The sequence below is a fragment of the Papaver somniferum genome, chromosome 10 (genome assembly GCF_003573695.1).
Source record: "Papaver somniferum cultivar HN1 chromosome 10, ASM357369v1, whole genome shotgun sequence".
Lineage (NCBI taxonomy): Eukaryota > Viridiplantae > Streptophyta > Magnoliopsida > Ranunculales > Papaveraceae > Papaver > Papaver somniferum.
In genome coordinates, this window is record NC_039367.1 from 93,370,151 (window position 1) to 93,383,278 (window position 13,128).

At 36.2% G+C, this 13,128-nt stretch overlaps 1 protein-coding gene across 1 annotated transcript; it reads left to right on the forward strand.

Moving 5' to 3' along the window:
* The first annotated feature begins 7,854 nt into the window (after positions 1 to 7,854).
* LOC113315960 (F-box/kelch-repeat protein At3g23880-like) lies at positions 7,855 to 9,201 on the forward strand. Its single transcript, XM_026564198.1, has one exon. It carries the CDS (start codon positions 7,855 to 7,857, stop codon positions 9,199 to 9,201), a length of 1,347 nt encoding a protein of 448 aa, XP_026419983.1.
* The last annotated feature ends 3,927 nt before the right edge of the window (positions 9,202 to 13,128 follow it).

The window sequence follows — 13,128 nt, forward strand, 5'->3', positions numbered from 1 at the left end:
CAATATGCCAGAATAGCTAGGGTTTGTTTAAGGTTTCGGAGAATATTCTGAAGGAATCTTACTTGTAGGTGATGGATTCATCGTTTTTACCAAGTTTTCGACTTATAGTACTCCACTCACGGCCAGGTTTTGATCTCGGAGCCAGCGTATGCATACAATATGCTAGAATACGGTTTGTTTAAGGTTTCGGGGAATATTTCGAAGGAATCTTACCTGTAAATTGACGGACTCATCGTTCTTACGAAGTTTCTGACTTATAGTAGTCCACTCACGGCTATGTTTCGATCTCAAAGCCAGGGTATACATACAATATGCCAGAATAGGGTTTGTTTAATGTTTCGGGGAATATACTCCAAATGAATCTTTCCTGTAAATGGATGGATTCATCGTTCTTAATTACGAAGTTTCTGACTTATAATAGTTCACTCACGTCCAGGTTTCGATCTCGGGGCCAGGGTATGCATACAATATTCTAGAATAGCTAGGGTTTGTTTAAGGTTTCGGAGAATATTCAAAAGGAATCTTACTTGTAGATGATGGATTCATCGTTTTTACCAAGTTTTCGACTTATAGTACTCCACCCACGACCAGGTTTTTATCTCGGATCCAGGGTATGCATACAATATGCCAGAATATGGTTTGTTTAAGGTTTCAGGGAATATTCCGAAGGAATCTTACCTGTAAATGGACGGATTCATCGTTCTTACGAAGTTTCCGACTTACAGTAGTCCACTCACGACTGGGTTTCAATCTCAAAGCCAGAGTATGCATACAATGTGCCAGAATAGGGTTTTTTTAAGGTTTCGGAGGATATCCCGAAGGAATCTTACATATGAACATATGGATTCATTGTTCTTATCAAGTTTCCGACTTATAGTAGTCTACTTACAGCCAGGTTTTGATCTCGGAGCCACTTTCTTTCTCTAAGTCGCCATAAAAGGGTTTGCTTAAGGTTTCATCATTCTTACGAAGTTTTCGACTTGTAGTAGTCCAAGTTTCGAGCTCGGAGCCACTTTCTTTCTCGAAGTCACCAGAAAAGGGTTTGTGTTAAGGTTTCAGAGAATATTCCATGGAATCCTACCGAATATTGGTTAGATTCGTCGTTCTTACCGGAAGCACAAAGAGAAAGCACAAAAACACAAAGAGAAAGCACAAAGAAACACACCAATTATCAAATTCATTTTTTCATTTTCCTGATTCATTCTTATACATTTTTTGGATATTTTTATATCAGAATATCGATAACAATGTCATAAATTTATTAATTTTTTTTTTGGATTTTTTTCCATGTGGAAGGTTGATAATTAAACCAAAAACATGAGTTCGTACTAACACAAAGAGAAAGCACAAAGAAAACACACTTTCCTTGATCCGTATGACACTCTTAAATCAAATCTTTACCATCCAAAAATCTTGATAATCCGTATGACACTCTTAAATCATATCTTTCACCGTCCAAATTCTTATACATAAATAAAAGTTTTTTTGCTCTCACTTCTCTTCACTCACTTTTGTTTCCTCTCTTACCTTCCGTCTCTCTAAAACAGAAGAAAACCCTAACTGTCGGATGAAAAAAAACTCCATTAAATCTATCGGATTTCAAAATTTCAACAAATCTATCAGATTCTAAGAAATTGGATCTAAATAAGAAAGACATAAACAGATGAAGAAAATCATTTCCTCTATTTCCTCCTCTTTTCTACTCCGTTCTCTGTCTGATGTGATGACTTTCAAGGGTCTGAGGTGATGTTGATTATGGTGGAGAAATGATTTGAAGAAGGTGATTGTTGCTGATTTTCATGGGAATGATTCAAGATGAGTATGGGGGTTTTGAGATTGAAATCAAGCCGAGATGTAAATCGTTGCTGCAGCTGCTGTTAAGAAGATGAGAAACGAGTGATGAATAGAGAGGATTGAATAGGGTGGAGATTTTGTCATTGCTACTGCTACAGATCGAGGTGAAGAGAAGGATTGCTCTGAATAGAATCTAGGGTTGGTGTGATTCGATTTGACAGTGACGATTTGAAGATCTGTTGGTTTCCATCAAGAATAGAAAATATAGGGTTTGTGTTTGCTGTTGGTTTGTGATGAAATGGATGGCTATTTGAGAGTCTGAGAAGGAATTTATGATATTAATGGGTTTTTGCAGTAATGAATTTGAAGTTGCATCCAGTGGTTGATTTGTTGGTGGTGATACCAGATTGGGTGACGGTGGAATTGAGATGGGTTTTATATGAATTTGCAAATGTGGTTTGTGGTTCTGCTGAGCTAGAAATGCAAAAGAACCGCAAAAGAGATGATTGAGCTCATGGTGCAGTTGCAGCTAGATGCTTAGATTTATGGGAGAGGATGCTAGAATTAGTATTCGAATGTGAGAAGTTGTTGTAATTGCTTTCGTATTCTTTTATCTGGGACAACATTGGTCTGATGGATACCAACAAATTGTTTTCTACACCAATCAACAACAATTTATAGAGAACAATTGCAATACCATATTCCTAAAGTTAAAATTAGCAAGTTTTCTTTCTGTTCTGAGGGTTTCAGAGATTATATTCCTTGTTTGGATAATGTTGAAGAGATCAATAAACTTAGTTCAACTGAGAAATAGGAGAAATTTGAATGGCATTGTCCTCGAATAGATGATCGATAAGCTTAGATCAACTGAGGTTGAATTGTTTAGTTCCGCCACCGGAAGGTTATAAAACATCGATTTCATAGCTAAAAAGCTGAGACAAGGTACAACTTATCAAATGGATGAAGTGTTAGTTTAACTGTTTTAATCTAGTAGCTTAACATTTGACAAAAATGTTATTATGATTTTACTCAACTCAGATTTTATGTTATCTTGTCAGATGGTTCCTGAATTTGCATTTGGTAATCATACTCGAGTTGTATTGGATGTTGGATGCGGAGCTATAAATAAAGCAGTCACATTTGGAGCTTTTTTGATTTCAAGAAATGTGACTGCTCTATCTATAACACCAAAAGAGTTCATGAGAATCAGATTCAATTTGCTCTCGAGCGTGACGTGCCGCAATGGTGGAAGTTTTCACAACACGACGTTTGATGTATCCAAGCCAGGCTTTCGAGTTGGTACATTTTTCAAGGTGCAGAATCAATTGGACTCGTGATGGTAAGTCATTGCACGATGAACTACTATAAATTAAAACAGAGAAATGTGATTGTTGCACTTATATAGTATGACAGTGATGGTTACAAATTGTTTTCCTTTGTTTCCTTGAACTCAAGAGTTGGTGATCTCTAAAAAATCTCCACTAAGATATCATATTGGTTTCCTACTCATCTAGCTAGAAAAATGACAAAGATGTCAGACTGAAATTGGTCTTTCAAATTTGTCATGACTTCAGATTTTTATACTGATAGCAATTTTTTTCTCTTTGGTGGAGGATATTTTGCTTGGGCAGCATAGACGGTCTATAAGCATGAATTGCCCTTGCAGGAACAATGGAAAGGTATCATCACAGTATGTAATTATTGATGTTCTACCTCGAATGGCTAGTTATTTTTCTTAACATGACACGTTTTTGAGAAGTATTTTTCTCAACCTTACGAATTTTCTTTCTTTGCAGAAATGGAGGAGCTTACTACTCGTCTTTGCTGGGAGCTTGTTAAGAAAGAAGTTAAAGAAGTCCCACTATAAGATGATGATTAAAGAGTGTCAAGAATCCTATAAAGCATTGAGTGATCGAGTGGTGCAGCTAGAGGTGAGAATTTAACTTGTCTTTTATTAGGTCTCCTTTTCTTGATAAACTCAAACTCGATAATGCCCCTCATACTGCTGATTGGTCTTAATATAGGGAATGAAATCAAAATGTGTCTGCAATGGAGTCTTACCCTCTCACATGTTAAGTCCCAGCAACAATCATGAGGCTAGCACTAGCAGAAATGTTATCTGTAATGAAAGAGACTCAACTGATACCACTCCAAGTCATGTCAGGAAACAAAATGAGGTTCAAGTGCCAAAGAGATTCCAAGTTTGTAAGTTGTTAAGATGGTACAAGGAGGACGAGGTGGTTGCAGAGGCTGAAATTGCTGAAACAGATCCAAGTAAGCAGATACATGGAAAACCAATCGGTCTTGGAGCCTACACTGTATGTGTGAAGGTTTCTTGTGTGGATGATGCTCTTGTCTACCAAGCTACTTCAGAATTCAGAACTGTTCATGATGCTGTTTCAAATTTTATCACATGGCCCAAAGATAGAATAATCTACCAATAGACTTCTTAATCTTCTGTGATCTTTTTGGAGACTTAACTTTTGGTAACAAACATATCACTGCCACTTTTTTGTATGTTTTGTGTATATCACATTGGTATGTGAATGCTTTAACTCTGGGGTTGGTTTAATTTGAATGAATCTTTCAGTTTAATCCAATTGTTTATTTACATTTCAGTTTAATCTAGTTGTTTCTTTACATTTCACAAATAGTAGTGACAAAAGTGAAATATATATTCTGAAATATGGGTTTGATCTTATTCACAAGTATTGTAAAATAGTTTATTTACAATCATAACTATGTGTTGTCCAAGATAGTCCTACTACACATAGTATAGTTGTATCAAGGTACTTCTACAATGCTAACAAGTGTACTAACTGTAATATTCACAATACTAATAAGAGTTATGTTAGGTTATCAAAAAAAATCGAAAGAGAATCACAACATTGACAAACTATTGTCGAACCATGAATCACATCACCCTTTACAATATTTGTCAACCATTGTAGAAAAACTTGGACTTTCTACAATACCCCCGTTCCACAATGCATGAAATAGAGTTGTCGTAGGGATACTGCAACTCTTATCTTGTGTCGTCAATGATGATTTTTCCCGTAGTGTACTGCTGCTCATGCTATAGCAAATTTATCAAGGTCTGACAGACTATCTTTTGCTTATGATCAAGACATCCCTGATAGATTCTTAGATATAATTAGGGATGATCAACAAGCCTGTCAGCTTAAGCTATGTACAAACCTTAAGTTATAATATATATCTTGTTGGTTTGCATCAAAAAAAATATATATATACTGGTTTAATTGTTCTATTCCTTTACTACCAGAGGAAGAACATCATTCCCTAGTCATACAATCGAAGAAGTCGACTAATATATGGATTCAACCTGATACTAATTGGACAAAGCTCAATATGGATGCTTCCTTTGATAATTATAAAGGTGGATGGGCAGTGGTGTCTAGAGACTCTGAAGTTAATTTTACAGGGCGTGGCACTATGTCTCATGACGTTTTGAGTCATGTTGAAGCAGAAACAAGAGCTGTGTTGTTGGCAACCGAATTTGCTGAACAAGTGGTCAGAATGCTAATAAAATAGAAGGTATATAAACCTTGGAGACTGAATCATTTGATTCTTCAAATTAGAACAATGTTGAAGAAGCTAGCTGAAGTCAAGATAGTTTTTAACCAAAGGGATGGGAACATGGTGGCCGTGCCATGGATAAATACGCTTTATCCAACCACTCCAACATGTGGTGGATTATTTTCTGCTCATTTGTCCACCATGACTTGACCCTTATGCTTATCGCACGTGCCCTGTCAGTGCATTTAATGTCATGATTCCCGATACTCATCACATCCGACTCTTTTACTTTACACGTGATCGTTCCACATGCGCCTGGTAAATATCTCTTTTCTTGTGCCAGTGTTATAGAGGATGATTTAGTGCTTCGCTCTGCTTCATTTCTGGTGGGTTGCCGTCCGAGATCATGCCACATACACTTGCCAGTTATTTTGCTACTACCAGGGCCGGTTCTGAAGGGGAGCAAGGTGTGCTCCCGTACAAGGCGTACCATTTGTGAAGGCGTATTTTTATGCAGTGTTCAGTATTGGGCCCAGCTGGTTCACTATTTCTTTTTGTCGGAATTGAACTAAAAATAGCACATTTTGGATAATTTAACTTCTCTTAAATCTAATGAAAACCATATAAAGCAATCAACGGGCATCTTAAAACAAAATTGAAACCAGAGAGACAAGAGAAAATAAGTTTTCTAGCAAAAACGCAAGGCGAGCGAAGTTTAAATGACTATGGACATACAATTAATAAGAGGTCAGTATTTAATACTACATGTTCTTGTTCTTCTATGTTAGCAATATCATTTCAATTTTTCACTGCATAATACATTTAGGTCAGTAACTTTCACATTTGTTTACATGTATATCCCCTACAACACCAATTTATTATTATAGTTGTACAATTTTGCTTACACCGTGCATTTCTACTACTACGTTCTATTATAGTCTACTTTCCGAGAGCAACGTTTTTCATTTTAGTTTCCTTGTTTGAGCTCTTTTCTTCCTTTAATGCAGGTATGTCAAGAACTACGTAGAGCAGGGAAACAACATCGCAAGTTTTAAAGTGAAATAGTATTTGTCTGATGGCTATTTGCTTCAGTCTGTTTCAGATGTAGTTTAGTCCTCAAATTTTATTTCTGTTTAAATCTGTTAATCAACGTAGTTTAGTCCAAAGTAGTTATGTGTTTGTTTTCATTTTTGATGGAAAGTTCCTAATACTTTTTACCATACGTTCTTCTTAAGTTGTGCGGCATAAATTACTTCGTTTCAATGCTATTAAGTAGATTTTATTTATGTGTGAAATTTTTTTTTGGATAGAAAGGCGTTCCCCTCTCTTTCGCACAAGGCCATTGAAACTTCAGAGACGGACCTGGCTACTACAATCTCTACTAAGAGCCTGAAAATCCCCAGAGTCCTTCCATCTCATCCATCTAAGGCCTTATTAACCAAGTGCATCCAATATACTCAGTCTTTTGGAAAATATAGTCCACCTGCCATCTGCTTAAGAACCATCTATCTTGCCAAAATCTAATCATTTTCAAATTATTGACCTTGAGCTCGACATGAACCTGAAGGTCCTTCATAGACTGCCGCATATCTTTGTCACGAGAATGTTTAGTTATCACTGGATGTTAAAACTTGCTAATAGCTTGCATCATTTCTTGTACTTTGAACTATCCATGGTGCACCCTTCTTCTCCATCCTCTCAATAACTGAATCCCGCACTGCCAAAATACTCTTTTGCAAAGCTTTCATAGATAAATCCAAGTATAATATAGGAAAATTGGAGATTCTACAACTAATTAACATTCAGGAGGTATGTAACTTCAAAAAGAGCTCTATAAAATTGTGCGATGTAATGTGTAAGTTAACAAGCACTTGCAGAAAGCAAACCTACTCTTAATAAAGCAAAAGCATTAAAGTTAACAAAATTCTATAACCATCCGGATTACTGAAGTACGGTACTAGCAGCATGAGTAGTTTCTGTCAATGCTATCTTGGTCAATCTTTGATCTTCTCTGCGACTTTGTTTACCATCATGTCATAAAACTTAATGATTTCGGAGATAATGCCTAAAATATTACTACCATCATTTTGAGCAAGGTAAATCTCAAGAGTAGTACGTACTTGCTGCTAAAATTCAAGGAATACCAACTGATCGACACAAGATAGGTATTTGAAAAAGGACGTATTTGAAAAAGAAATAAAAAGTAATATTTAGAAAAATCAGTAAGATGTAGTTAAAATTCCGGAAGTAAAAAGCTATTAGATAAGTTCAAGATTTGATGACTTCACATCCTATTCATCCGACGGTGACGGAGATGCTCGTTCAAATTTGCTTGCGCGCGCACGGTCAATTTTTTTCCCTTATTTGTTTGCACAAGATCTACCACCTACCTAGAAATGAACGTAGATGCACAAGTTCTACCTACTACCATGATTAAATGCACGCGTTTATACTTTATAAGTACTACTGTTATACAGCAAGCAATACTACCCCAAAACCCTAATGAGAAAAACAAATACAACTATGAAGTTGAATAACCAAACCCTAATGTCAAAACAAGCTTCCAAACAGAAGAACAAGAACCAGGAGAATACGATGCAGCCATTGCCAAGTCTTCCCGAAGATATGATCCATGAAATTCTTTGCAAGTTACCAGCGAAATCTCTCTCTAGATTCAGGTGTGTATGCAAACCCTGGAACATCCAAGTCGCCGACCCAATTTTTTTTAATTCTAGCAACAAATTTACTTTCATTGTGAGACATGGCATAAATAAGTTATATTCTTTAGAATATGATAATTCATCAACACCACTATCACGTTTTCAAGACGAGGGTATTAAGCAGATTCGGCATCCCTTCAGTTTTCCTAATCATAACATCATTCCTAATATCATTGATGTTAAGATTTTGGGTTCTTGCAAGGGGCTGGCTTGTTTAAGTTATTTTTTCAATTCTTGTCATTTACCTTGCATTTGGAATCCGTATACTGAAGAATACAAAGTAGTACCCATATCAACTGCACTAAATCCATATCGACAGTATGTAGATGTGCGTGCAAATGGGTTTGGGCATGATGATAACGCTAATGAGTACATATTCATTAATTTTACGGGTTCTCGAGTTGGCCGTTTAGGTTACCCTGGATCGATTGTCAGTGCATATTCATTGAAGTCTAATTCATGGAAACAGTCACTATATATCCCTTATGAGTTTCCTTTTGATAAGAACACCCATACAACACCAGGGCTTTTCTGTAGTGGAGCTTTTCATTGGTTTGCAAAATCAATTTTAGAAAAAAATGCCTCCTCCTCTGAAGTATTAATTGCTTTAGATGTTGGAACGGGGGTTGTCCAAGAAATTCCACAACCAGGAAGTCTGGACTTTGATGATAAATATGTGGATGTGTTGGGTGGTTGTCTTGTTATTCTTTGCAGTACTAAAACGGAGAGCTTTGAAGTATGGCTGATGAAGGATTATGGAGTGAGGGAATCTTGGATAAAAATTTATAACATTCCTAGATTGATGTTGTTTGATGTGGAACCAGTAGTTCAATGCTTGAGGAGGATTAAGTGCTTAAAAAATGGACAGATTATACTAGAGATTGAATACTACAAGACCAAGAGGAATACTGCAACAATTTTGATTTTGCATGACTTAAAGGACGGCCATCGTAGAGCTTTGAAGTTCGGTGAAGATATTTTCAATTGTGTATCATACAAACCATTAAACCTGGAGACTTATGTGAAGAGTTTGGTTTCCCTTAAGTGGAACACCTACGTGGGCAATATAGAGCAGGAAGCACAAGTTGTAAATGAAGAATTAGCTTTTAGCAGACAAATTTACGAGGTTCTTATTGGAATGCATAATTAAAGTGAGAGGATAATAACATTTTTGGTTTCGTCAGGCCCGCGCCATACAGATGAAAATTAGTTATAAGTTACTTTCTGAAGACAATCTTCTTGTTAATAAAAAGTAAAGGCAATAAGTGTTGTAATTGTGCCATATCTTTCTTTTTCTTTTTACTTTTTTTTGGTTGTGTTCGAGAGTTCGTTTTGATTTCTTTGGTTACTTCTTTAGCATTTTTTGATTCTTCAGTACATCGAGCAACAGAAAATAACAATATGAGCGTCATTTAGTAATCTTTTCTTTTCCATGTTCTTGTCTTCCTAAAGCTTACATTCTTTTTTTTTTTTAATCGATCAAAGAGGAAATTCATTGAAAATGGGGTACTTAAGAGGGGTACCTCAACCCAATGAAAACAAACAAAAGCAACAAGAAAAGGGAGCGGAAAGGGGATTCGGCAACCCACAACAAAACCAAATCAAGATTACGAAGGCCGGAATAAAGAGTCCCAAAGTGCTATCACCATATTCTCCGTTAGACCTAACATCCTTGTGTTCGACTCCGCCCAAAAGAACATTTGGAGTTTAACATTTCTAATAAGGCTTACCAAATTTTTCTTTTTCCTTTCGAAGACTCTTGCATTTCGCTCATTCCATATACATCACCATATTGCAATCGGGATATTATTCTATATTCTACTAAGTCTTTCATCTCCCCAATTAAACTTCCAAGATTTCACCGTTGTGATGACATTCGAATCATAAGTCCACCGAAATTGACATCCTTCAACAAATTAATTTCATATTATTCGGATCCTCCAACAATCATAGAATAAGTGCGAGCTACTTTCATCATTTTCCTCGCAAAAACAAGAAACACTTGAAATATCCATGCCCCTCCCTATAAGTTTATCCGCCGTCATTATTTTATCATGAGAAAGGAGCCAAAGAAAGAAGTTTATTTTACAAGGACACTCACGACTCCAAACAACATCGATTGGAAATGTTGGTTCATCTTGTTCTCCTTCTTTCTTTATACCATCCTTCACCTTATAGTGATCATGTTCACTTCCAACCCAAATTCTACTATCTAAAACACCTTCTTGAATGGAGATGGAAGAGAGAAGATTAGATATTGTGGAGACTTCATTTGATATGATTTGAGGGTATCTTCCTCTAGACGTAAAATTCCACCTTATACCACAATCCCTAACTTCATACATACTAGCCACCACAAAGTCTTTGGTCCTTGAAGCTTCATACGCCAAAGAAAACATATCGCATAATCTTCCACCACTTAGCCAAAAATCTTCCCAAAATCTAGTTTCCTTACCCGTCCCAATTTTGAATCAAATATTCTTGTTGAAATCTTCTAACTCTTTATAGATATTAAACTACAAACTACCTCCTTTTGATCCCTTGGGTTGGAGAGTTTCCCATCCGGTGGATGTTTCACCAAATTTTTCAACCATCATCTTCCTCCATAAAACATTTTTCTCTAACCCAAAACGCCACGACTATTTCTTTAGCAAGGCCGAATTCACTTGCCTTGTTCTTCGAATTCCAAGACCACCCATTTCTTTTGTATTAAAAACCATTGACCAACTAATATCATGTACTCTTTTCTTATTAGGGTCATCGTCCCATAAAAAATTTCTTACTACCCTATCAATTTTCTTTTGCTTACATTCTCTTTTTGTTTTGTATTCCTGATTGATATCAAATTACAGAAGAAAGAAACCTGATCAGTCGGTTGCAAAAATTCATATACGCCCCCCAGAGTTTAAGACAGCTAAATATTCTCACATTCATATTTTCAAAGTATAAATTAAGCCCTTGAGCATAGGCATATTTGCCACTCAGCCACAATGAAACTGTACAAATTCATTAAACAATATCTCATTTATGTTTTGGAAAATTTGTCTCAGAGATCCTCTACAAAATATACTCAGTTTTAACCTCCCCAAACAAATTAATGCTACACACTAGTACTAAAGCAAGCACGATGAGTGCCTCTGTCCACGACGACGTTATATCATTTATAACGTGGCACATAACGGGACCCTGTATTCTAATCGAACTAGAAATGCCATCCCTTCGTACTCGTTAATTTTTTTCAGTTCACTATTGTTAGAGTAAATGTGTGACTTACTGTTTTACTTTCTACTGTCTTAGTCCGTATCATGATGAGTCACAGTTTTATCTTCACTTGTACTGTGACGAGTCATGTTTATCTTTATTTTGTGATGAGTCTGTCAGTACTTAGTTTGTTCTCCAAACAAAACTTATCTATATAAAGAGAAGTACTCTCATGTGAAGTCTTTATGAAAACAACTCATCAATATATCAGTTCATTGAATTCTGTCATGGTATCAGATTTCCTAGGGATATGATCTATTCAGTTTTTGAAAAATCTAAGGGATGTCCTTCACTTTGCTTCCGCTGTTGCCCTAATTATAACACCTTATACTTTAACAAACTTTATCAAACTTCACTAAAACTTCAACATACCTTCTTCAACAACTATGACGCCACCGCCTACATCTCTTCACTATGAAGTTACTACAGACTTATCGTTTACTTCAATCATACACTTTATTTCTCTCAAACTTGACGATACAAATTTTTTAGTATGGAAATCACAGATATCTTCCTTCTTGATCATTACAGATCTATTTGGATATCTAGATGGTTCTTTAGCACCTCCTGCAGCTACTACTGGTGTTGGTGCTGAAGCTGTCTCAAAATCCTACATATCTAAAGTGGTTAAAATGGGATCGATGTGTTAATAGCTGTCTCAATGCTACCTTCTCACCCTCAATTACAACAGTTGTTCTTGGATGTACTACAACTGCAGAGGTTTGGTCTTATCTCAACACTAAATTTCAAAATCAATTCTCTACTTGTAAGTCTTTACTTAGAAATCAGCTATACAGTATGAAGAGAGGTTCTAAATCTGTGAGTGATTATATTCAAGAAGTTAAAGTCATCACAGATTCCTTAGCTGCTATTAATGAATCTGTGTCTGAAAGTGATATTACTATGCATGTTCTACAAGGTATTGGTAGAGATTATCATGATTTTATTGTTGCTATTCAAAATAGTGATACAGAACTTTCTTTTGCTGCTCTTACATCAAAACTTATCAACCATGAGTAGTGGTAGAAAATTCAAGAACTTGAAACTACAACATCCTTGGATCTTGCTTCATCTGCTTTCTTTTCTAAGAAGACCTTTAATTATGGTTCTACTTCTGGTTCTAGTTCTGGAGCTAGTTCTAATTCTTACAGATCCAATGCTCCCTCTTACACCTTTGTGGACTATGATTCTATGGAGTGTTAGATTGGTTACTCTGCTAGTGTTTGCAAATACAGATATACCCCATCTCGTTATTCAAACCCAAAGAAACCAGCATCAAAGAATTTTAAACCTCAAGCACATACTTGCATTCAGGTAAATGCAGCATCTTTCTCTAAGATGTCTGTCTATCCAGCTGCCACTGATTGGTTACCTGATTCTGGTGCCTCTCACCACATTACAAATGATGCTTCTCTGTTTACAAACACTACAACTTGTGATGGGTCATCTCAAGTGATGGTGGGTAATTGACAATTTCTTCCTATTATTCAAATGGGTGATTCAGTTCTTCATACTTCCACTGCTTATTTTACCTTGTCAAATGTGTGTTTTGTGCCTACAATTCAAAGAAATCTTATCTCTATAGGACAATTTACAGATGAACATAATTGCACTATATCATTTTCACCATGGGGCTATGAAATCAAAGATATTGGTACAGAACAAGTGCTAGCTGAGGGTCTTAAAACAAATAATCTTTGTCCTATCACTAGCTCAACATTTCAACCACCTACAGCCCTTCTCTCTGTTACTGACTCTTCACCAATTTTGAAAAAGCGGGGGTCTAACAACACAACCCAATATTTCGCTTAGCAAT